The sequence below is a fragment of the Tribolium madens genome, unplaced genomic scaffold (genome assembly GCF_015345945.1).
Source record: "Tribolium madens isolate multiple individuals breed KSU strain unplaced genomic scaffold, Tmad_KSU_1.1 Scaffold_3;HRSCAF=73;Tcas5.2_LG2, whole genome shotgun sequence".
Taxonomy (NCBI): Eukaryota; Metazoa; Arthropoda; class Insecta; order Coleoptera; family Tenebrionidae; genus Tribolium; species Tribolium madens.
In genome coordinates this window covers 6,949,521-6,971,779 of record NW_025401006.1, presented here as the reverse complement: position 1 = coordinate 6,971,779, position 22,259 = coordinate 6,949,521, and the positions used below count along the sequence as shown (strand labels likewise).

At 34.3% G+C, this 22,259-nt stretch overlaps 7 protein-coding genes and 1 non-coding gene across 17 annotated transcripts; 7 read left to right on the top strand and 1 right to left on the bottom strand.

Annotated features, from left to right (window-relative positions):
- Window positions 1-295: 295 nt before the first annotated feature.
- On the bottom strand, window positions 296-378 carry Trnal-cag. Its single transcript has one exon. It is a non-coding gene; the product is annotated as a tRNA-Leu (tRNA).
- A 555-nt stretch (window positions 379-933) lies between these two features.
- On the top strand, window positions 934-4,180 carry LOC123007392 (fatty-acid amide hydrolase 2-B-like). 3 transcript variants are annotated; one of them, XM_044402673.1, is made up of 6 exons: window positions 934-1,056; window positions 1,845-2,021; window positions 2,071-2,505; window positions 3,091-3,366; window positions 3,415-3,996; window positions 4,047-4,180. In XM_044402673.1, the coding sequence occupies exons 1-6, from the start codon at window positions 1,033-1,035 to the stop codon at window positions 4,131-4,133; spliced, it is 1,581 nt and encodes a 526-aa protein (XP_044258608.1). In that variant the 5' UTR covers window positions 934-1,032; the 3' UTR covers window positions 4,134-4,180. The 3 variants fall into 3 exon arrangements, with proteins under 3 accessions (XP_044258608.1, XP_044258609.1, XP_044258610.1); XM_044402674.1 differs by lacking the exon at window positions 934-1,056 and adding an exon at window positions 1,271-1,426; XM_044402675.1 differs by lacking the exon at window positions 934-1,056 and adding an exon at window positions 1,685-1,795.
- A 614-nt stretch (window positions 4,181-4,794) lies between these two features.
- LOC123007497 (fatty-acid amide hydrolase 2-B-like) lies at window positions 4,795-8,084 on the top strand. Of its 2 annotated transcripts, none has more exons than XM_044402831.1 (8): window positions 4,795-4,968; window positions 5,112-5,380; window positions 5,433-5,649; window positions 6,668-6,885; window positions 6,935-7,046; window positions 7,099-7,493; window positions 7,549-7,710; window positions 7,761-8,084. In XM_044402831.1, exons 2-8 carry the CDS (start codon window positions 5,210-5,212, stop codon window positions 8,031-8,033), a joined length of 1,548 nt encoding a protein of 515 aa, XP_044258766.1. In that variant the 5' UTR covers window positions 4,795-4,968; window positions 5,112-5,209; the 3' UTR covers window positions 8,034-8,084. The 2 variants fall into 2 exon arrangements, with proteins under 2 accessions (XP_044258766.1, XP_044258767.1); XM_044402832.1 differs by having other exon boundaries at window positions 5,083-5,380.
- Window positions 8,085-8,389: 305 nt separating this feature from the next.
- Window positions 8,390-13,441, top strand: LOC123007496 (E3 ubiquitin-protein ligase SHPRH). The gene is made up of 15 exons (XM_044402830.1): window positions 8,390-8,850; window positions 8,901-9,071; window positions 9,123-9,320; window positions 9,367-10,178; window positions 10,224-10,419; window positions 10,480-10,643; window positions 10,692-10,862; window positions 10,909-11,086; window positions 11,135-11,403; window positions 11,452-11,642; window positions 11,691-12,037; window positions 12,084-12,598; window positions 12,643-12,954; window positions 12,999-13,159; window positions 13,208-13,441. The coding sequence occupies exons 1-15, from the start codon at window positions 8,508-8,510 to the stop codon at window positions 13,383-13,385; spliced, it is 4,206 nt and encodes a 1,401-aa protein (XP_044258765.1). The 5' UTR covers window positions 8,390-8,507; the 3' UTR covers window positions 13,386-13,441.
- A 305-nt stretch (window positions 13,442-13,746) lies between these two features.
- Window positions 13,747-15,243, top strand: LOC123007081 (2-acylglycerol O-acyltransferase 1-like). The gene is made up of 3 exons (XM_044402115.1): window positions 13,747-13,887; window positions 14,147-14,943; window positions 14,994-15,243. Exons 2-3 carry the CDS (start codon window positions 14,151-14,153, stop codon window positions 15,149-15,151), a joined length of 951 nt encoding a protein of 316 aa, XP_044258050.1. The 5' UTR covers window positions 13,747-13,887; window positions 14,147-14,150; the 3' UTR covers window positions 15,152-15,243.
- Window positions 15,244-15,735: 492 nt separating this feature from the next.
- LOC123007080 (2-acylglycerol O-acyltransferase 2-like) lies at window positions 15,736-17,805 on the top strand. 3 transcript variants are annotated; one of them, XM_044402111.1, is made up of 3 exons: window positions 15,736-15,927; window positions 16,670-17,528; window positions 17,577-17,805. In XM_044402111.1, exons 2-3 carry the CDS (start codon window positions 16,670-16,672, stop codon window positions 17,732-17,734), a joined length of 1,017 nt encoding a protein of 338 aa, XP_044258046.1. In that variant the 5' UTR covers window positions 15,736-15,927; the 3' UTR covers window positions 17,735-17,805. The 3 variants fall into 3 exon arrangements, with proteins under 3 accessions (XP_044258046.1, XP_044258049.1, XP_044258048.1); XM_044402114.1 differs by lacking the exon at window positions 15,736-15,927 and adding an exon at window positions 15,950-16,098; XM_044402113.1 differs by lacking the exon at window positions 15,736-15,927 and having other exon boundaries at window positions 16,181-17,528.
- A 1,427-nt stretch (window positions 17,806-19,232) lies between these two features.
- LOC123007494 (2-acylglycerol O-acyltransferase 1-like) lies at window positions 19,233-20,356 on the top strand. Of its 2 annotated transcripts, none has more exons than XM_044402828.1 (3): window positions 19,233-19,282; window positions 19,338-20,144; window positions 20,196-20,356. In XM_044402828.1, the coding sequence occupies exons 1-3, from the start codon at window positions 19,247-19,249 to the stop codon at window positions 20,271-20,273; spliced, it is 921 nt and encodes a 306-aa protein (XP_044258763.1). In that variant the 5' UTR covers window positions 19,233-19,246; the 3' UTR covers window positions 20,274-20,356. The 2 variants fall into 2 exon arrangements, with proteins under 2 accessions (XP_044258763.1, XP_044258762.1); XM_044402827.1 differs by having other exon boundaries at window positions 19,338-20,148.
- LOC123007493 (2-acylglycerol O-acyltransferase 1-like) lies at window positions 20,338-21,720 on the top strand. 4 transcript variants are annotated; one of them, XM_044402825.1, is made up of 3 exons: window positions 20,338-20,430; window positions 20,637-21,505; window positions 21,554-21,720. In XM_044402825.1, the coding sequence occupies exons 2-3, from the start codon at window positions 20,647-20,649 to the stop codon at window positions 21,709-21,711; spliced, it is 1,017 nt and encodes a 338-aa protein (XP_044258760.1). In that variant the 5' UTR covers window positions 20,338-20,430; window positions 20,637-20,646; the 3' UTR covers window positions 21,712-21,720. The 4 variants fall into 4 exon arrangements, with proteins under 4 accessions (XP_044258760.1, XP_044258758.1, XP_044258759.1 ...); XM_044402823.1 differs by having other exon boundaries at window positions 20,413-20,430; window positions 20,494-21,505; XM_044402824.1 differs by lacking the exon at window positions 20,338-20,430 and adding an exon at window positions 20,484-20,603 and having other exon boundaries at window positions 20,647-21,505.
- Window positions 21,721-22,259: the final 539 nt, after the last annotated feature.

Genomic DNA, 22,259 nt, shown 5'->3' with positions numbered 1-22,259 from the left:
TGGTGTCTTAAATAGAAACTGAGGTGTCTTTCCTTCACTAGTTACGGACGGGGGCAGAGGGCAAAAAGTCGCAATTAGAGTACTGATACGAGTTTTACAAGTAATTAACGAGTAAAATGCAAGTTTTATTACAAAAGAAACTATAAAAAAAATTACCTACAAATTAGAAATAATTTATGATACAATTTATGCCAGGTAATTTCGAGCTAAGTACAATCATAAATGTGTTGGTACATTTTAACTCATTTTGAAATTACTTTGAAAAAAAATAGATAAAACAATAAAAAAAAAGGATTGTCAGAAGTGGGATTCGAACCCACGCCCACAGAGTGGACTGCGACCTGAACGCAGCGCCTTAGACCGCTCGGCCATCCTGACATTGCCGCAAAATTTCATAAAGTATAATATAAACGTATACTTTATTTAATAAAAATTTTAAGAATATTTTTAATTATTTTTGAGTATTTAATTAAGTAATTCAACAAATATTTTAAGTATATTACTTATTTATACAATTCTGAAAAGCAAAAGTACTCACTTGTCGCTATAATAAACCTTTTACATCATACATTTGCACACAATTGGAAAAATAGTAAGTATTTTTCATTATGATTTTCTTGCAAAAACAAAAAATATTATACAATGACGCAAATGCAAAACTGTAAATTTTTATAAACTGTTAAGTTTACATATTTTCAAAAACATTATCTGGAACTTTAGTAATTATAAGTAGGTAAATAGGTACTAAATTTTTGCATTATTGTACGAACTAAAACCTTCAATCCTAAATAAATGTATAATCCAATTACTTTCTGACCTTGTGAAAAAATAATTAATATGATATTCTCATGATGAACATATGTAGATTATATAGTGTCTTAAAGAAAGTCCGAATCGTAAAGTAGAAATAACTAACTGTACGAGTAGAAACTCATTACATTGTTCACCTATATTGAACTCTTAAGTATTTCTGTGCATCAAGGTTAGCATTAAAATATTTCAGTATAAGAGCAGACGATTAAGAAATCATCAATGAAGGTCACGGTGTTCCACATAGTAAGTCTTTTCATTAATTTCACTTTCAAATTTGCCAAAAATTATCTTTACGGTAAACTTGTTTTGGTTATATATTTTTTATCAGTAAAAATGTTACAAACAATTTTGCTTATCACAAACACTACTCGACTCGTCTTTATTTTCATAGTTTGAATGTGGCAGACTTCGACCCGAAATTATTAACAATTTGGATTGTGTAGAAGAGATATAAATGTTGTTGCGCGCAAGTCTGACTTAATTTACAGGTGGTGGTGGCTGTTTATCGATAAGTTTAAAGTTTTTCAATTTAAAAGCGTGATAGTGCCTTTTAAGTCCTATCCTTATTGATTGGTTAATAGTGATTATAAACTCTAATGAAAGTAATTAAAATGTAAGTAACAATATTTTGAATTAGATTAACTGAATTGCATCAGTTATGTAAAATTTAATTATGCTTATGAATGAAGATATTCCTAGGTCTTCTCATAACTATTTATTAAAGTACTACAATTATAATTTTGGAATACGAATGCATGCTCGTTATCTAATAAAATGCAAAATAATAATTTGCTTATAATTACAAGATTTTCAAATAAATACGATTTTAAATTAAAAGTGCTTTTAATTGTACTTTAGACGCACAATAAGTCAAACTAGATTCAGTTAAAATAATTATAAAAGTTTTCAGGTAAAAAGGTATTGTGTAAGATTCCGTCACCAAATAAAAATTTTCAAAAACAACTTTACAACTCTCCACAAGGTCAACCGCCATTTCAAAAACAATCAAAAACGAAATATATTTTTTTCAGATGTATTCCATGTCTGTAAAACTCGTAATATGGACCGTTAAAGCGTTCCTCGAGGTAATCTATACCCCTATTTTTCTCATTCGTCTCTTCAAAAAGCCACGAAAATGTCCCCTCATCAGCAACAAACTTCTCCTTTTGCCGGCAACCGAATTAGCCAAACGCATCCGTAAAAAACAGGTGATTAACCCTCAACCAAATTTTCATGCTTTAAAAATCAATGTTCAAGATTCCCAGCACGGAAGTTGTCAAAGCTTACATCTCTCGAATCGAAGAAGTCAACCCTATCATCAACGCCGTTCTGGAAGCCCGATTTGAAAAAGCACTCGAAGAGGCAAAGCAAGTCGATAAACTGTTGCAAGAGACCGACCTCAGCGAGGAGCAATTGGAAGAGAAATATCCCCTGTTAGGAGTCCCGATCACTATTAAGGGGAGCATCGCTGTTGCAGGAATGGTACATAGTGCAGGGAGAGTCGATCATAATGTGGTAGCGCCAATCGATGGAATCCCTGTTAGGCATGTCAAAGGAGCGGGGGCTATACCTCTCCTCACATCCAACGTCCCGGAGCTTTGCATGAACTGGGAGACCAAAAATAAGCTCATCGGGAGGACGGCAAACCCTTATAACAGCGTCAGGACTTGTGGAGGCTCCTCCGGAGGAGAAGTAAGGGCTATACAACCAAAAATACAACACCGTATTTTTGGTCGTCAACCGTACTAATATTATTAACAACATAACAGTCGTTAACTCCAATAAAATTATATAAAAAAAAAACAAAATTAGATTATCTTTGCGTAATCATCTAAAATATAAAATTTTATTTTTTTATATTTATTTTTGTCTATAATTTATTTATCTATAATGCCTTAAAATAAACTGCTCCATAAAAGTTAAGGAAGTCGTATTATTTTTACAACAAATTTTATTCTTACAAGCATTGTGGAACCCAGCAAAAACAAAAAATGTAAGAAGATATCTGCCTTTATCTCTTTTAATTAATTATTAATTTATATTTTTAATAATTTATTAATTTAATTAATTATTGTAATTATTGCACACTTCCTTAACATTTGAGGAGCAGTTTAGTTGAGACAAAAAAGTAAAACACACAAACATTTTTGTTAAATCATTTGCACAATATTTTTCCATTAAAATGTGCAGCAAAAAATATAAAAAAATAACAGCATAAATATTTAATATCACTCTTTATTCAAGTCGTTTTCGCCTAATATAAAATTATAATTTTAGGCGAGCCTTATCGGCTGTGGGGCCTCTCTCCTAGGCCTGGGTTCTGACATAGCCGGCTCATTGCGATTACCAGCGCATTATTGCGGTGTCTGGGGGCACAAACCTAGCCCTCACGTCGTTTCCTCCGAGGGCCATTACCCCGATTGTAAAAACAAAGAAGAATGGAATAAAGTTTTCACGATAGGACCTATGGCAAGATACGTCTCTGATTTAAAAATTCTTTTGAACATCATAGCAGAACCTGAAGCTCGAAACTTGCTGAGATTAAATGAAACGGTTTGAGAGTCTGAATAGGGTTTCTTTTTCTGAAAATGTGTGTTTCAGGTAGATGTTAAGAAAATTAAAATCTATTATATTTATGCTGTGGCGTCTCCATTGCCAAATCACGTTAATACCGATGTGGTTAGTACTATTGAGAAAGTTCGAACGCATTTTGATATTCTCTGTGATTCAAATTGTACAAAAGTTGATTTTCCACGTATGAGGCATTGTATAGAGGCGTCTTACATGCGATTGTTGTGTCTCGAAGACGTTGATAATATTTTTGAGGGTAGTAGAGGCGATGGAGCTTATTTGGAATTACTCCGCTATTTAGTCTGTCAATCCAAACACGAATTCACTTCAATTGGCTACGGTTTGGTCCGCCGCAACTTCCACTTAATTCCCCCAAAAATAATAAATAAAGTTCACAAATATTTAGACGATTTGCGTAACGACTTTCTCAGAATTTTGAAAGACAACGCAGTTATGATCCTACCAACAAGTCCCTGCGAAGCCACTCATCACGGCGACGTATTTCGAAAAATGTTCAATCCGGGCTATTTATCGATTTTTAACACGTTGGGGTTTCCAGTGACGAATTGTCCAGTCGGGTTTAATAAAAATGGATTACCGATTGGGATACAAGTAAGTTAGTTTTTTTAGCAATTTTTCGGATTTTTTATGCAAGATTGTAGGTCGTGGCAGCTCCAAATTGTGATAGATTAACTCTGGCTGTGGCAGAAGAGTTAGAAAAAGCCTTCGGTGGATGGAAATTTAATTAATTGTTTGTAAAGAGAATAAGACTTGAAATAAATTATTATCTTGTAAACCATTTGTTTTTCATGGCTAGAGGTGACCCACGAAACCATTAAGACGCTCGTAAAAAATATTATGTAACGAAATTTTCCGCTAATTAAGAATTAGCCGGACATTAGGGTGCGTTTCGAGTTGTTTAATCAAAATTAATTCTAGTGAATCCTCGTGATTTAAACAAAACAAAAAAAAATTGTAAGGTAAAATAATGTCCATCAAATGTAGTTTTATAATTAACCTTTGCATTTTTATACACTACTTATGTAACCTTGTCATAAGTAACTCAAATTGAGGCACAAACATTGTTATTAAAGGACGACTGACAAATTGTATGTACTGTGATTTCACTACTTTGAAAAAAATCATTCTATTCCAGAATTGGTAATTTCTAATTAGCATAAACCGAATTAAACAAAACAAAGCATTAAGTCTTGAGTAAATTTGCATTCATTGTAGCATTATTACAGTTAAATATTGGTAAATGTTATTTGTTTTGTTATTAGTTCCAAATAAAGCAGAGTAAAATGGCATTGTATCACAAAAAAATTTAGTTAACATTGAATTTGGTAATTATTATTTTATAAAAATTCAATCCCACCTTGCCACTCACACGCAACTGGATAAAATGATAAGCTCGCTCTAGAGCTAGTGTTTTCTACTCAGTCTTCCTGAGGAGACTTTCTTTAAGCGGGAGAGAGCAGAGAATCGTGAAAATCACAGTTTATTTTTAGCAAAATGAGATAGTTATAATGAAATGAAAGTGAAATTATTTAGCAAGTGTTGGAACTTAACAAAAACTAAACGGTAAGCAAAATTTATTTTTGTTTCTTATATTTTATCAATAATTGATAAAGTTTCTTTCGAAGTAAACTTCTTTTATCTAATCTAAATTGTGACTTTTGTATTTTTTAATTTAAGAAATACCAGTTCTTAATTAAATTCATTAGCTTTTCCAAAACATCGAGTCAAGGTAACCCCGCTCGGTCAATGTAAAGGCATTGATCTTGAAAAATCCCGGTTTAAAACCTTCCAAATTTCAAACGCGATGAATTTTCTCATCCGTTTCTTGTGTGTAATCCTGCGGGTGATCGACGCATTGGCAACCCCCATCTATTGGTTGAAATCTCGCGGGAAAAAACGAGCAGTGCCAACGATTAAAGACGGTCTTTTGAAAATCAGTGCGACCGAGTTGGCTGAAAAAATCCGTAACCGGGAGGTGAGTCCAAAAGTGAGAGGTAGTCAAGGGCATTTTTCCAAAAAAATTTCAGTTGAGCAGCGAGCAGATTTGTGCGGCTTATATCAAGCGGATCAAGGAAGTAAATCCTTTGCTAAACGCCGTTGTTGAGGAACGGTTCGAAAGTGCATTGCAAGATGCACGCAATGTCGATATCTATCTGCAATCGTTGTCAGAACACGAAGAGTTAGCCAAGACGAAGCCTTTATTAGGAGTACCGTTGACCGTAAAGGAAAGTTGCTCACTTGCAGGTAAAAAAGGAAATTTTGGTCGAAAAATTTGCTTCGGATTGTTTCAAGTTGATGCAATTGTGGTTGCAATCCACTTATTGCTCAGCAAATTACTCACGACTTCTATTCTTCTTCAAATGCCAAGCATGACGGATGAAACCTTTTATCACTTACGGTGACTAATTGCAATTAATTAATTCGTAATTATTCCTGATTTTTTTGAACACTTGATTGGGTTTTTAATTTTACAAGGAAATCATTTTGCAAATTACACCACATTTTTAATTATGTGGGATCAGGAAGTCTTAAATTTTTATTTTACAAAAATATTAAATACACGCGATGTTTTGTTATAAAGAAATAGCGAAAGTGCAATAATACTTGTGTAAACACTTGCTTCCTACAGTTTCGCTTTTCCTTATTAGAGCTATCCCATTATTACGTTTTAATTTTTACGATTATAATTAATTTTGGATGGAAATATAACTGACGCAATTACATTTCTTGGAAAAAACTTGTTCAACTCAAACTAGTTTTAAGCTAAAAAAACTATTTTTATTAATTTGCATTTTTAAGATAATTTCCAGAAATTAACTAAATAAAAAATTTAGAATGGCTTCAGGGCCACAAATAAAAAGAAATGTTTTCTTTATTATTTTATTGAACTTTTTGTCTGGAAAATAACCTCATTAGAAATAATTTGATTGACTCACTTCCTAATTATGAATTAATTATTTGTTTAGTATATTGTGTACTTTCCATAAATCAGTTCAAATATTTTCGGAAAGTCAAAAAATGTTTTTGGAGTTATTATTCGCATCATTAACATCACACGTGTCTATAAAGATTTAAAACGAGTTTAATAAAATAAAGCGACATTTGATGTTATTCACAATGAACTTGTGACTAATTTAATAGTAATTAACTTTGGAAAAAACTTATTTGCATTTGTTAAAGGTCTAGCACGATTTTACCTTGTACGTATACTTTGACGCTTTTGAACAATTCAAAAATTGTAATAATTTTTGTTATTGTAAAGGCTTTAGCCTTTGTGGAGGGACTGTCTCCAGGGCCGGAATCAAAGCAGATCAAGACGGAGAAGTTGTTTCAAAATTAAAATCTAGTGGTGCCATTCCCCTCCTCGTCTCTAATACTCCTGAAATTTGTTTGAGTTGGGAAAGCAGCAATTTCGTGACGGGTCAAACAAACAACCCTTATGATGTGACTCGGACTAGTAGTGGGTCTTCAGGGGGCGAAGTACTACCTATTTTTTAAAAATTCATAACGATGTATAAAAATATTTCAGGGGGCACTTCTTGGAGCTGGTGCTTCGCTGATTGGAATCGGATCGGATGTTGCCGGATCGATTCGATTGCCGGCAATGTTTAATTGTGTGTTTGGACACAAACCGACAGCAAGTAACAATTTTACATTTGTAGATTTAGACAAGTTGCAAAAAGTGTTTTTAAGGAACTATACCAATAAAAGGTCACTTTCCTTATTGCACAGATGAGAGATACGCCGACTTTTTCGCAATAGGGCCGATGACCCGATATTCAAAAGATTTAAAATTGATGATGAAGGTTATGGCGAATGAATCACTTTTGCCCGTTTTGAGATTGGAAGACAAGGTTGATTTAAGCAAAATTCGTGTGTTTTTCATGGAGGAGGAAAGCAAATCGTTTGTGTCACCGAAAGTGCAAGACGAGATTAGTCAAGCGATTCGACAAAGTGTTGAATATTTGAAAGTTAGATGTAATTGTGAAATTATCAGCGATTTTAAATTTACAGAATTAAAAAATAGTTGTGAAATTGCGGGATCGGCGCTTTACAGCTTGGATGACATTCCTAATTTATTAAAGGCTGTATGTAAAATAACATGTTTTTTTTTAATATATTAAAAACGCATTTGTTTTATAGGATAATCAAAATTTGGCTCTTGAATTACTCAAGAGTGTCATCGGACAATCAAATTACACATTTAATTTGCTTTTTTTCTATACATTGCAATACATGTTTAAAACATTTGTTACAAATGAGGGTTACTTGAAAAAGAACGAATATTTAAAACAGCTTTTTACAGTATGTCAATGACGATGTAACAAATTATTTGTTTTACTTATGTATTTTAGGAAAAATTGGGTCAAGATGGAGTTTTTCTTTACCCAACATTTACAACATCTGCGTTTTACCATGATTCATTCTTATTTAAATCAATGGGAGTGTCTTATTTAATGATTTTTAATTCGCTTGGGTTGCCAGCAACAAATATCCCTTGTGGACTTGACAAAAATGGATTGCCAGTAGGAATACAAGTTGTAGCAGCCCCTTATCAGGATAGATTATGTTTTGCTGTGGCGGAAGAATTAGAAAAATGTTTCAATGGGTGGATATCACCAAATTAATTTCTTATAAACTTTGTAGTGTTATTTTAAATAAAAAGACGAAAAAGAAAATATTGATTTTTACTAACCGCATCCCTTTAGCCCTGTTGTTGTCTACACCCCTGTCTAGTTACGTTACTCCACTTGGTGATTTTATTTTTACTAGATTGGTAGTTATCAAGATATTAAAATTGAATCGATATTTTTTTAATTATGTGGACTTCTATGACACAGAAGTATTTTTGTGTTTTGAAATTCAAAGTAAATTTACTATTTGTCTTTTGATTCCACCCAGATTAGTATCTCTTCGAAGGTATCCCTCTTGTTCTAGTGATTTTTGTAATTTCTGTTGGCAACAATATTAGCTGTCTTATCGCTTGTGATTTTTGTGTTCAGTAACCTTCAATTTCAAGTTTGTTTTTTATAATAAAAAATCCAATTTAAAGTTTGCCATTATAACATAAGATTTGTAAATAAAAAAATAGTTGTTTAATAATGGGTCGTCAAAAAAACCAGCCTGTAAAATTAAAAAACTCTGGTGAAAATTTTGGCTTTCAAAAGCCAATAGATTACATTCCAATCAAAAAACGAAGAAATAAGAAAGGAAAAAGATCATCAGGACCTTGTTATAAAGTAATCTTACCTTCTGAACAGAATGAAGAGTTTTATTTAGGGGACATCCTTGTTGGAAGTTCAAATAATGAACTTCCGGAAAGTTGGAAGTGTTGCAGTATGAGTTTTACGACTTCTGAAGAAAACGAAGATTTGCACTTGGTTATTAACTTAGATTCCACGTCTGTTGTAGTTGAAGTAATACCTGAAAATGAGATAATTAAAGGTAAATTATAACCATTGTTAATGTTTGTTTAGTCAACACTTTTTTTATAGAAGTTATAATCACTAAAATCTTTGCGATTAATGTGAGTCTTGTTGAGGGTAGCATATTTTTTAAGCTTTACTTCTGTGATTTACCACTGCCCAAATTCAATAAAAAAGTAGGATCTTGTGTTCAAACAGTATTAGCACTTTTAGGGTATACCCTAGAATTTCCCGAAGAAGGTAGAAATAACGTTTTTTAATATATTTGATGATTAATAATTTATTTGTTAGATCTTGATGATGTAGAGATCTCTAGTGATTGCACACTTACTCAATTATATAGAAACATAAGAAAAACAAGAGAAAAATACTTGCATCTTGGTTGTGACGACGTCCAAGATTCAAGACTTAAACCTCAGCTCAGACCCTACCAAGCAGATGCAGTTAGATGGATGTTAAACAGAGAAAAAAAATTGGATGAGACTCAAGGTAAATTCATTGAGGTAATTTTTTTTAGTCATTTTTAATGTTGTAGATGAGCTTCATCCGTTGTATTCTGTGATAAAATTAAAATCTGGTCGAGAAATTTATTTTGATAAATATTCGGGCTACGTAGATATCAAAAAACCGATCATTGATCCTTCAAGTAGGGGCGGTATTTTGGCTGACGAGATGGGTTTAGGAAAAACGGTTGAAGTTCTGGCTTGCATTCTCCTCCATCCAAAACCAGACGAAGCCCCCAAACCCCCCGATTTACAGAAATCCCCAACTGTTGATCTTATAAATCGAAAGCGAAGAATCGTAGACCCAAAACCACCCCAATCTGACTCTGACTACGTCGATAAACCCAAAAAATTAAAAATCCCGGATAATTGGGTGAAATCCAGTAGCAAAAAATCAGAAAAATACATCGCCCTTCAAATGTGGTACAACTCGGTTCTCCAAAGCGCCATCCCCAAACCTTCCCCAAGCTCCCAAGAACCATCTCTCCAATGCATTTGTGGTGGCTCAAACGACGAAGGCAGTGTTGCTTGTACAGAGTGTGGCAAAATCCAACACGAGGCTTGTCTGGGGTTCAGAAAAGAGTTCGGGCCCTACATATGCCCCCAGTGTTGGTTGAACCAACCCCAAATCGAATGCAAAGGCACTTTGATTGTCTCTCCTGTGTCTTTACGAACCCAATGGTGTAAGGAGATTTGTAGACATATTAGGGGCGACTTCAAAGTTTTGCAATATGGGGGCTCGTCCGTCACACCAGTGTATCCAACTGCGTTGACTAAATATGATATTGTCATAACAACATACAATGTTTTGCAGTCTGAATTAAAATTAACTGAGACTGAGAAAGTAGGTAAGGATATTGTTTTGGTTTAATGTAAGTGAGGTTTTCAGGCTTTGTCGTTGAGACATCATCGCCGGTATTCAGCCCCGGGGAGTCCCCTGACTACAGTCAAGTGGTGGCGGCTGTGTTTGGATGAAGCACAAACAGTTGAAACGCCAACAAGCATGGTTTCAGCAATGGCGAAGAAAATAAACGCTTATTTCAGGTGGGCCGTCACCGGAACCCCCATTTCAAAAGATATTTCAGGTATTTTTGGTTGGTTATGTAACCAACAATACAACGTAATTTTGTTTTTTTAATTTTTAGATTTGCACGGTCTTATTGATTATTTACAAATAGAGCCGTACAATGACAAGTTTACTTGGGAACAGTTATTATTTAAGTCGTACATTCGGGGAAACCATGAGCCGATGCTCAAATTTTTATCAGAAGTGTTATGGCGTTCTTCTAAGGACGAAATTATAGATCAGGTAACTCTTTACCCAATTTCTATAAAAGTATAATTTTCCAAACTTTAGATAAACATTCCCAAACAAACGATAATAGAGCACTGGTTGAGTTTTTCCGCTGTTGAGCAATATTTCTATAGGTGTGAGCACAAAACAAGCCGTGAGGCATTTTCTAATAAAGTCAGGGCTTACGAACCGGATTTGCCTCTGCAATCTTTGGATAAAAGTTCACTGAAAAGTGTAAGATACATAGTTGTTATTTGAATAGAGTAATTCTTTTATTTAGGTTCTTGCACCTTTATTGTCACTTCGTCAAGTTTGTACGTACCCGAATTCGCCACACACCAAGTATTTAATTACTAAGAAGCCAGTCAAATCGATGCGGGATCTTCTTGATGCTCTTATTGCAAGAAATATAAACGAATGTGAAGAGTATCTACGAGTTGTCTTAAGTTCATTAAACGGTAGTAGAAAAAACACTATAAAGTTAAACATCTAAATTTTTTTATTAGGTCTCGCTGGTATTTATTTACTCCTTGAAGCTCCTGAACAAACAATTGAAGAGTATCGCGAAGTCCTCCAATTATACACTCGGTTTACTGAAGAAGAAAAAATTTCTAAATTACAAGTTGATAAGTTGCAAGTTATCCACACGATGTACAATTTAGCGGAAATTCTCGATGCGAATACGGGGAAATTCGCTAGGACTTTAAGAGATGAAAATTTACGCAAAGATTGCGCTGATTTAGAGCAAAAATACATTGAGAGGTTTATCAATCAGGCAAGAATTTCCCTGAAGAAGTATAGACTTTACTAATTTTTTGTTTAGAGTATGGCGGTTCTTCAAGATGCTTTAATGATTTCTGCGAACATTGAAAAATTACGTAATAGTTTTATTCTATCTCCAGGAAAATGGTACAGCGATTTGTTGGATTGGATTTACATACACAGTTACGAGCAAGAATTGCACACCAAAATCGTGAATTTGCATAGTGATGCTAATGTGAAATGTACCGTCGAGTGAGTTTATTTGTGAGTAAGTGGCCAACCGTTAATGATAATTTTAAGGTATCAAAATCCCCGAACTTTGATTTACTGCATTGCAATTTGGGATGAAAACATATCAGAATTGCGTGAAACTACAATCGATGTCGTCAATAATTTGTACACCCACTGCCCCGACGACGAATTTAAAATAATTATATCTCAGGAATTGGTACAAAAAGCTACCGACTGCCACCTCCGCCCACAGAAAAAGTCCAAAAGCAAGAAAAAATGCCCGGTTTGTGTGGCCAACGATCATTTAAAAGCCTACGAACTTAAATTATTCGCCATGTCTAAACGAACCCAAAACTTTGAAGACATGTCGCTTAAGGGAAGTTGGAAACCGACTCCAGAAGAACTCATTTTTAAATGTAATTCACTTAACTTGATTTTCATCCTTTCAATTTCGGTTTTTAGCAATTCTGATGGTAGGACGAGCCAAAAACGCCGATAGTAATTTGTTGAAAGACGGTGAAATTCACATAAATATTTTAGAAACTCTCAAAAAAGAGTTTAAAGAAGTGAGGAAGCTGTGGACTTACTTGGAGCAACAAATATGCGCACAGGACGAGGTAGACATGTGTAAAATTCGCTTGAGACTGAAAGAACCAAACGAGGAAGAGAAACAAAACAAAATTTTGAAAAACCTGAATTATAATATAGACAATAAGTTGGAAACTATTCATGTTTTGGATGTGCACGAAGTTGAGTACCAAAGAACAGTTTTACATTCTGAGGAGAACCGGAATAAGGCCCTCTTAGAGAAAAATTTAGGTACGAGGAGTTATTTAGAGACGTTGCGGAAGCAGCAGTATGAAGACCAACCACCTGACCCTTGCCCCATCTGCAAAAATGCCCTAGAGAATCAGTGGTCCATTTTATCATGTGGCCATTGCTACTGTTTGGAGTGCATCCAACTTTTAATTGATCAGGTAATTGTTTAATTTATTTTGACAAAAAAATTATTTTTATGTAGACCAGGAGTCATCATGTGCAATGCTCTGTTTGCCGTTCATATCACCTAATAAGTGAGATTTCCTATATAAAACCTGGGGAACAACAAACAGCCCCTGAGAGTGAAAAAATCGCCGGGAATTACTCAACAAAAGTCGAAAGTATTGTTCGTTTAATTTTAAAATTGAAACTTGAAGATGAGGACGTCAAAATTTTGCTTTTTTCGAGTTGGATCCCTGTGTTATCATACATTAGAGAAGCTTTGACTAAGAATAGTGTCACGTCGGAGTTAATTACTTCCGGAAATTTGGAAAAACAGATTGAAAAATTTAAGGTAATTTGTATGTTATAAAGAATTTTTTTAATACGAATTTGCAGGACGTTAATCAAAATATTACCGTTTTACTTTTACCCATAAATCTCGGTGCTAAAGGACTGAATTTGATTGAAGCCACTCATGTAATACTGACCGAGCCTTTGCTCAATTCAGGCGAAGAACTTCAAGCCATTGGACGAGTTCACAGGATTGGTCAGACAAGGTCTGTTTAGTTTTTGAAAAAAATAGGTTGGTATATGTGTTTTAATAGGCCTACCGTTGTCCACAAATTCTTCATAAAACATACAATTGAGGAAAGTATTCAGAAAGCAGTAAGCACCAATGTGAAAAATTGGGAGAAAAACAAAATCACTCTTGGGCAGTTGGTAGAGTTGTTTGTCACTGATGATGCTTCCGAAGAAGAACATAATGAAATTTCCGATTTGTAACTTTTGTACTTATTTCGTTGTCATTCAGAAAATAAAGTTTTTATTATTTTTAATAAGTCTATTATTTACACAAAACCAGAAATCTAAGATTTGATTCAGTACCAAATAGAGGTAATCTCGGAAATAGAAAGAGCTTTAGAAAGCTTCGTATACATAAACCATTTCGGTTAGGTATTCGTAAATGTAATTGAAGACAACATAAGCACCGCTCATTGAAAACTATGATTGAACCAACTCCGTCTACTTTTGAATAAAATGTAAATGTTACAATGCAAATTACAAATTGTGCTTACTTCGATTTTTTTTTAATTTATTCTACTTAAAACTTCCGTCATTATCTATAGTCATTAAAACGTAAGTACCTCGAAGCGGTATATTCAGTTTTGTTGTTTACACACTACTGAGGTGTTCTTCAGGTCACTGTCCCTGTAAGATATGTGCACAGTAACCATAACCTGCTGAGTAGTTGCTTAAGAACATTCGTATTTTATATAGAAATATCGTAAGTAAATTTGGAATATCATAGGTAAATAAATAATTTTATTTTTAATTCTCATTATCATTTTCTTTTTAAATAAAAGTAATTTATTTCAAGGCAGTTAAGAAACAACATTATTATTACTCTAACTTATTATTTGACCCTTAGGTCAATTCGATAGATCTACCCCTAATCTAAAACTTTCCAAATAAATTACCCATTTTTGCTAACAAAACCTATTCACTTTCATTGTGTGTAAATGTGACCTCGACCTTCTGTTCAGGACCATGACTCAACTCTTCGAATTAATCGCCGCCACATTATGGTTCTGGACCTTTTCAATCGGCTTCTTAGTCTCAATTATCACTTCCATTTTAATTCTATTCTGTCCACCCCTGCGATGGGTGCTCGTTCTGTACCTTCTCTGGATTTGGTACGACCGCAAGACCAGCGAACGTGGCGGCAGACCCATCTCATGGGTCCGAACCTTTCTTTGGTGGCGCCTCATGAAGAACTACTTCAGCCACAAACTAATATCAAACGAAGATGACGAATTCGACCCTAAGAAAAATTACTTATTCGCATGTTACCCCCATGGCATGCTCCCAGTGGGCACGTTTGCCTCTTTCGTGGATGGGTGCAGGAGTATTTTTCCCAAACACGAAGCCTACACTACGGTACTAAACATTCAGTTTTGGATGCCGGTGATAAGGGAACTCTTCTTATCAATCGGGGCTGTTTCGGTATCAGGACCCTCAATCAAATATTTACTAAGTAATGAAAAGGGGGGCAATATTGTATCAATTCTAATCGGGGGTGCAGACGAATCTAAATACAGCAAACCGGGAAAGTACAAAATCATTTTAAATAAAAGAAAAGGTTTCGTTAAGATGGCACTCCAAACAGGGGCGCCTTTAGTCCCCGTGTTTTCGTTCGGAGAAACGGATGTTTTTGATCAAGTGGACTTCCCCGGATTTGGATGTATAAGAGACTTGGTTAAAAATACATTGCAGATTGGTTTAGTTATTCCGAAAGGGAAGTATTTCATTTGTCCACAACGAGTCCCTGTTGTGACAGTTGGTAAGTTAAGGTTTATTTTCCACCGGTTGAAAAATAACACATTTTTGTAGTTGGGTCCCCGATTAATGTCACAAAAACCCCAAATCCCACCAATGAACAAATCGATGAGCTGCACCGACAATTTGTTGATAGTATTAATAGACTTTTCGACCAGTATAAATACAGATACGCCAAAAATCCGGAAGACACTGTTTTGGAAATTGTTTAAATTTGAATAAAGGGGGTTTAGGGGAGGATTTTCTGTGGCTTAAAAAGATTTTGTTAATTTATTTTGTATTAAAAATGTGATGGTGTATCGTTTTTTTGCTTTATTTTATAAACAAAACCTATAATGTGTTGTAAAAAGAGCCTATTGTATAAGTATTGTTTAAATATTGCATCGTTTAACACAGACAAATAGTAGAAAAAAATGAGAAGTCTTAAAATACATTAGTGAAGACCCGCATATAAGACTTCCTGTCTGAATTTATATTGTTGCCGATATATTTTAGTCTCGATTTCAGTGTTAACATATTTTTTGGTAAGTTTGCTACTTTGTACTTGCTACAAATGTCAACAAAAGTGAAGTATCCGTACCGACACAGTCCGCATTTATTAATTAAATTAAATTTTAAACTTGACGTAAATATCTCCAAATCGAGTAACATCAAGGGGACACGAAGCACATGACGGCACAGAGGAATAGTCTACTCATGGATGACCAAATTCCAGTCGATTGATCTATCACAAAAGGTTTCACTTTGCTCAATTACACCAGCCATGCTTTTTCCTAGAGAACCGCATTTTTCCACGGTTATCTACAGATAAACTGAAGAAACTGATTTAGGTGTGACGAGAGTGGGGTCCTCCTTAATTTGAAAACTTGTAGAGAAACCACATTGGATCAGTTTGTAAACATTCATGTCTGTAGATTGATCTCTGTGAAATGGTTGTGCGTCTAAATAAAAAGTAATAAATAATTGTATTCATAAATTGTCAATTAAGGTAGGAGTGTTTGCTTTGAATAACTTTTATCTCACCGATAAGTGTTATTAATTTGGTGTTTTTCGCGAAGCGTTTCAATTTTGCTTTTTGGATGATAATACCGGCATTAAAGTTTGTTCCCAAATAATTAACATGCAATATCAAAATTTAATCGTAATAAGTGGCTAATACGTAAGTACTATTTTTGCAAAATCTTCTATTTCCTGGAATTTCTGAAAAACGGTTATCTTTGCATGTAGGTAATAACAAGTCTTGTGAAGTAAACAGTAATAATAGCTTTTATTTAAATAAATAAACTTTTGGTATACAATGTCATTTGTTTACGTATTGTGTAAATAATTGATTATATATTTTTTACATCTTGAACAAGAATCAATTAGAAATACAGCTACTTAAAGCAAGTTATTGCATCACTGAGTTACGTAATTGTATTTAAGGACAATAATTATGAAGTACTTATAACAAAAAGCAATCAAAATGACCATACTATAGGCAATGTTTTTGAACAAGTAGGTCGTATAAATTATATAGTATATTATCGTAGCTTTTCTAAGGACAACCAATATGAAACAATATAAATGTGTTTCATTTCTTAATTTTAGCAAGTAATTTTTTATTTTCGTAACCCTCATTTTGGACTTCATTCTATCTTATCTCACCGATAAAACGTATAATAAAAGTAACACTTGAAGTTTAGTTCAAACAGTACTTTTGTACATATTAAACTTTCATTTTCTTAAAGATGAATATTTTGGGGATCAAGTTTGCCCCTTTAAACATCCCTCTCGAACGCCGCTTGCAAACCCTCGCCGCTGGATGCTGGTTCACAACCTTGGCTTTTGGCACCTTCATCGGTACCTTCATCTGGGTATACTTCTTTTTCACCCGTTTCTGGTACCTCTCCGTCCTTTACGCAACTATAATTTACCTTGAGAAAGATAGATGTGAAACCGGAGGTCGACCCATCGAATGGATCAGACACTGGAAATGGTGGTGGTATTTGAAAAATTACTTCCCGTGTAAACTAGACTTCGTCCCAGGCTTGACCTTTGACCCAAAGAGGAATTATTTATTTGCCTGTTACCCTCACGGAATTCTTCCTGCAGGCCCGTTTAACACTATTGGTAGCCCTTACAGCGAATTTAGCAAATTGTTTCCGAAATTTCAAGTGAGGTTGGTGACTCTGCGTCAACATTTCTTCATTCCGTTTCTCCGGGAGATCGCTTATGGGACTGGAGGGATTTCAGCCTCGGCCAAATCAATGAACTATGTTTTGGGGAATCCTGAAGGAGGGAATATTGCTGTGTTGATGCCAGGGGGCGCAGTTGAGGCCTATCATAGTCGGCCTGGACAATATAGAATCGTCCTAAAGAATAGGAAAGGCTTTGTGAAATTGGCCTTGAAGAATGGCTCACCCCTTGTACCTGTTATTTCTTTCGGAGAGCCGGAATTGTTTGATCAAATTGAGGGAAAAACATTGAGGAGGATTCAGGAGTCTATTAGGAAGTATTTAGGGCTGGCTCCCGTAATTTTTTCTGGGAGAGGATTCTTCCAGTACTCATTTGGGGTTATTCCACAAAGGAGTCCAATTACGACCGTTGGTAAGCCTTTCGACTTGTTTTAGGCTTTATTTTAATTGTTTTGTTTAGTTGGGAACCCAATTGAAGTTACCAAAACTGAAAAACCAACAAATGAAGAAGTAGATGAGTTACACAAAAAGTATATGCAAGAACTGGAGAATTTGTTTGAAGTGTACAAATACAAATATCTGGAGAATCCGAACGACATACATTTAAAATTTGAATAAAGACTGTTTTAAATTTTGTTATATATTTTTATAAAATAGGTATTGTTATTAAATAAATATATTTTTTTGCATTCGCTCTCTAAAATGTTTATTTTGCGAACTCCAAACACTTTGTAAAATACGTCTTTAAAGGATTAGTCCTCTAAAATATTGTTATAGCAACTTTAACAGACTTGGTCCTTAAAAATTCATTTTATGACGTGTTTTTGGTCTTGCCCTAACAACTATTTCTAAACTGACTATAATGTTCATAAATGTTCTGTAGATAATTACAAATTTATAACTCAATTTGGTGAAATCGTGCAAAAAATCTTATACACAGGAGGCCCATTTTATCTATTCCTGCCTAAAATTTCATAAATAGTCAACTAATTTAACTTTCCATATGAGACTTTGCTTTGAAATGTTATTTTTTATAATAAACGAATAGACAGCTGCTGATTATGTCCGTGAATTTTGTTAGTTTTTATCGCAAAAATTCGAGTTGTAATTAATCTTAAAAGTGAACTATGTACAATAACTCTGAAAAACGAATATGAAATTAATTTTGGAAAAGTGCCGCGAGAATTATGATGCCGCAGTTCATCTGTACGCCATAAGATAAATAATTACATTAAATCATGTTTTTTGGAAAATTGTGAGCAATTTACGGCAAACTGGGCAATTTAAAAAAGTTAAAGTGAGAAGACGTACAATAATTTGTTAATTAATTAATTTGTCAATTAATTGTTAATTATACATTTGAGTTTTGAATTTAATTTTTTTTAAGATTTCAATAGTTAAACACAGACTATGATTATTCGATTTGAAATAGTTAATATTTTACACAAATAAAATGTATAATATGTTGCCTATTTTTCCTCCTTCAGGCGGGAACAAAAAAAATGGGCACCTGTAGGTACACAAACTAGCTGATGTGGTCAAATCCTATCGGATTTGATTAAGAGTTTCATTTTTATTTAGTAAGTGTCTTTTAGATTTAAAAAAAATAATGTTTGGGTCAGTTCGAGTAGTTTCAGATCACTTTAGGCTACTTCGGGTTACTTCGGATTACTTTGGCTTGAAGTAAAGAGAAAGTGTTAAATGTACTGACTAATTATTTTCAAAAAAAGAAAAATTCTTAAGGAAATGTTTAAATTTAGTTGTAAAAATGCCAATCGAGACGTTTCAAAACATCGGGTTACAAAAGATAGTTGGGGAGACTAAAAAAGTGTCAGATGTACTGGATTAAAAAATTTCTAGAGTTTCAAAAAACATTTAAAAATTTCTTAAAGAAATGCTTAAATTTAAAAAAAATGACATTCGTCGGCTCGTCACTATTTGTCCTCTAAAACTCTATTTTGCGTACTTGACACATAAATATCTATTAAACTGCATTAGTACAAACAAAAAATTATTCCTTCTAACAAGTAATAATTACGCATAAAATAGATTATTATACAAACATGACAATTAAAGCAATGTTTAAAATTCATTAAAATCAAAGCTTAGTAATTCTCCTGTCGCATATCAATGAGTATGGACATAAGCACTAAAATTGGAGCAAACGTAAAAATTTAAAATCGCTTTTTATGGAAAAAATAAAATAAAAGTCATGTTTTAGATGGTGGTTTGTGCTCCACAATTGAGATTCTTCCTACAGTTATTAGCCGCCGCGGGGTGCTACCTAAACTTCATTTACGGTGGCATTTTCGGCCTCCTCCTCTGCCTGTACCTCCTCCAAACTTCTTTCTGGTACCTCACGCCACTTTACATAGTCTGGATTTATCTCGACCGGACCACTTGCGAAACTGGAGGCCGGCCCATCAAATGGGTTCGTAACTGGGCTTGGTGGTATTATGTGACACAGTACTATCAGTCACAACTCACTTGTGATCCCAACTTCACTCTTGACTTGAAAAAAAATTATTTCTTCTGCTGTTTCCCTCATGGAATTGTCCCCACTGGAACTGTCACCGCTTTCCTAAGAGGTGATAGCAATTTCTCGAGACTACTCCCAAACTTCGTGGTAAAAGTGGCAACTTTGCACTTTAATTTTTATTTACCATTCGTGAGGGAATTGTATTTATCAATGGGATGTGTTTCATGTTCTGTGAGGTCGATCGACTGGGTTTTGAGTCGGCCTCAAGGAGGACAAGTTGTGCTTTTGTGGCCAGGTGGAGCTGAGGAGGCTCTTGAAAGTAAGCCAGGGCGATATAAGTTGGTCGTTATGAAGAGGAAGGGATTTGTTAAGATTGCAATGAAAAATGGGAGTCCTCTAGTGCCCGTTATTACTTTTGGAGAAACGGATTTGTTTGAGCAAATAGATATAATGTGTTTGAGAAAAATCCAAGATTTTATTAAGACGTGGACGGGTATAGCGCTGGTGTTGACGAGGGGGTTCATTCCAAGACGGAAACGCTTAGTTACTGTTTGTAAGTCAGTCCAAGTTTTAGCCATTTTTCCTTAATATCTTGTTTAGTGGGAAAACCAATCGATATTAAAAAAGTTGAACAACCAACGGAAGAACAAATTAATAAGCTACATGGACGTTTCGTGAAAGAATTAGAAAATTTATTTGAAAACTATAAATATAATTTTTTAGAAGACGCAAACAATACGTTTCTAGAGTTGTAATAAATTGTACTTTTGTTGTTCGTTACGATTTATTGTCCAAGATATGCAGACAACAGTAATGTCTATTAAATAAATTACAAGTAGGTACAAAGCAAATTAACGTTCATTGTGATAATAACACCTTTAACGCTATCGCTTCTTAGCAAAAAATCACAAACAGAAGATATCTACCTTGAAACGTAAAAACATTAAACATTGACGTTACTCCATTACAGTTTGTGTTTACAGTGAAAACTGATATTCCTTGTCTAAGGTTAGATTTTTTAATCAAACCCTTTTTTTATAGCTTATTTTAGATGAAGCTCTTAGGAATCGAATTCCTCCCTTTGAATACGCCCCTAGAACATATAAAACAAAGACTATCAATGGCTATAATGGTTCATGTGCTGGTGTCATTGGGAACAATAACAATATTATTTAACCTTTACCTGCTTTTTACCCGTTTTTGGTGGATCCCATTGTTTTATGTGTGTTGGATTTATTTTGATCGAAATATTGGTGAAAATGGGGGCAGATCAATTTTGTGGGTTCAAAATTGGAAAATCTGGGAATATGGTGAAGCTTACTTCAACGCAAAACTTGAATTGGCCCCCAATTGTACCTTCAACCCCAAACTAAATTATTTATTTGCTTGCTTCCCCCATGGAGTCCTCACTATTGGTCCATTCATGACTATCAGAAGCCTTACGTCTCCATTTCACCATTTGTACCCCGATTTCGATGTTAAAATGTCAGCCTTGCCTTTACTTCTTTGTGTTCCTGGTACCCGAGAAATCGCTTTGGGTTTAAAATACATTTCATGTTCTGCGAAATCTCTGAGTTATGTTTTGAAAAGTCCGGAAGGCGGAAAAATCGTGACTTTATTCCCTGGTGGTGCCCGAGAAGCTTATAATAGCAAACCCGGTCTTAACAAATTCATTGTTTTAAAAAGAAAAGGTTTTGTTAATGTGGCGTTACAAAATGGGGTTCCACTGGTCCCTGTTATCACATTTCGAGAGTGTGATGTGTACAAACAAATTGAGGGACCCCGTATTAGACAATTTCAAGAATTTGTGCGAAAGAAATTCGGTTTTGTACCTCTTCTATTTTACGGTTGGGGCTTGTTTCAAAATACTTTTGGATTAGTTCCAAGGCAAGTGCCATTGGCGACAGTTGGTAAGGTTTTGATTTGGATTGGACTGTTTTATTAATTTTTTTAAACAGTAGGTACTCCAATTGAAGTAGACAAAGTTGAAAATCCGAGCCAGAAACAAGTCGATGACCTCCATAAAAAGTTTATAGAAGAACTGAAAAAATTGTTTGAAGAGTATAAATACAAGTTCCTGGATAATCCAGAACAAACATTTTTAGAACTCGAATAAAACAACAATAAAACTTGTTCTTTGTTAAACAAATCATAGTTTTATTTCATAATTATCGTCTTTAAGTTTTACAGAGAAGAGGGTCTTTTAACAAAATTTAAATCAATTGCAGATAGAATTATCTCAGAAGCAGGCTCGGGATTAGACCTTCATGTTTGTGTGAACCATGAGAGGCACATTTTTTTTAAATAGGCTAAGTAAATCCGTACCTCTGTTATAATAAAGGCAAACAAAAACTAGCAAACGTGTCATAAAAAATTTATATTGGTGAAGAATTGCCCAAAAAATAATACTTCTATAATAGTATATTATAGTACTAGTTTATAAGCAAGCCTTTAAAACACGCACGACGGGTTTAAGAGCACGACGCGTCAGCGGAGTGCTTTTAACGTCGTAAGTGTTTTAAAGGCGCTTATAAACAAGTGTTATACGCTATTTTTGTTATACCTGCCCATTTACGATCTTTTATCGGCATTGAAAAAATGTGAATTTACACAATAAAATTATCAAAGGTTGTTTGTGAATCGTTTTCGTAGAGACGGTTACTA

What these genes read in the sequence shown, in the direction of transcription:
- LOC123007392 (XM_044402673.1), top strand. Translation starts at nt 1,033, where the DNA reads ATGAAGGTCACGGTGTTCCACATA. An exon ending in AACGCATCCGTAAAAAACAG is followed by an intron (nt 2,022 to 2,070) that starts GTGATTAACCCT and finishes TCAATGTTCAAG; the next exon opens with ATTCCCAGCACGGAAGTTGT. An exon ending in GAGGCTCCTCCGGAGGAGAA is followed by an intron (nt 2,506 to 3,090) that starts GTAAGGGCTATA and finishes TTATAATTTTAG; the next exon opens with GCGAGCCTTATCGGCTGTGG.
- LOC123007081 (XM_044402115.1), top strand. Translation starts at nt 14,151, where the DNA reads ATGACTCAACTCTTCGAATTAATCGCCGCCACATTATGGTTCTGGACC. An exon ending in AGTCCCTGTTGTGACAGTTG is followed by an intron (nt 14,944 to 14,993) that starts GTAAGTTAAGGT and finishes ACATTTTTGTAG; the next exon opens with TTGGGTCCCCGATTAATGTC.
- LOC123007494 (XM_044402827.1), top strand. Translation starts at nt 19,247, where the DNA reads ATGAGTATGGACATAAGCACTAAAATTGGAGCAAAC. An exon ending in GCACTAAAATTGGAGCAAAC is followed by an intron (nt 19,283 to 19,337) that starts GTAAAAATTTAA and finishes GTCATGTTTTAG; the next exon opens with ATGGTGGTTTGTGCTCCACA. An exon ending in GAAACGCTTAGTTACTGTTT is followed by an intron (nt 20,149 to 20,195) that starts GTAAGTCAGTCC and finishes TATCTTGTTTAG; the next exon opens with TGGGAAAACCAATCGATATT.
- LOC123007493 (XM_044402825.1), top strand. Translation starts at nt 20,647, where the DNA reads ATGAAGCTCTTAGGAATCGAATTCCTCCCTTTGAATACGCCCCTAGAA. An exon ending in AGTGCCATTGGCGACAGTTG is followed by an intron (nt 21,506 to 21,553) that starts GTAAGGTTTTGA and finishes TTTTTTAAACAG; the next exon opens with TAGGTACTCCAATTGAAGTA.
- LOC123007497 (XM_044402831.1), top strand. Translation starts at nt 5,210, where the DNA reads ATGAATTTTCTCATCCGTTTCTTGTGTGTAATCCTGCGGGTGATCGAC. An exon ending in AAAAAATCCGTAACCGGGAG is followed by an intron (nt 5,381 to 5,432) that starts GTGAGTCCAAAA and finishes AAAAAATTTCAG; the next exon opens with TTGAGCAGCGAGCAGATTTG. An exon ending in TGGACACAAACCGACAGCAA is followed by an intron (nt 7,047 to 7,098) that starts GTAACAATTTTA and finishes AGTGTTTTTAAG; the next exon opens with GAACTATACCAATAAAAGGT.
- LOC123007080 (XM_044402111.1), top strand. Translation starts at nt 16,670, where the DNA reads ATGAATATTTTGGGGATCAAGTTTGCCCCTTTAAACATCCCTCTCGAA. An exon ending in GAGTCCAATTACGACCGTTG is followed by an intron (nt 17,529 to 17,576) that starts GTAAGCCTTTCG and finishes TGTTTTGTTTAG; the next exon opens with TTGGGAACCCAATTGAAGTT.
- LOC123007496 (XM_044402830.1), top strand. Translation starts at nt 8,508, where the DNA reads ATGGGTCGTCAAAAAAACCAGCCTGTAAAATTAAAAAACTCTGGTGAA. An exon ending in AATTAACTGAGACTGAGAAA is followed by an intron (nt 10,179 to 10,223) that starts GTAGGTAAGGAT and finishes TGAGGTTTTCAG; the next exon opens with GCTTTGTCGTTGAGACATCA. An exon ending in AACAGATTGAAAAATTTAAG is followed by an intron (nt 12,955 to 12,998) that starts GTAATTTGTATG and finishes ACGAATTTGCAG; the next exon opens with GACGTTAATCAAAATATTAC.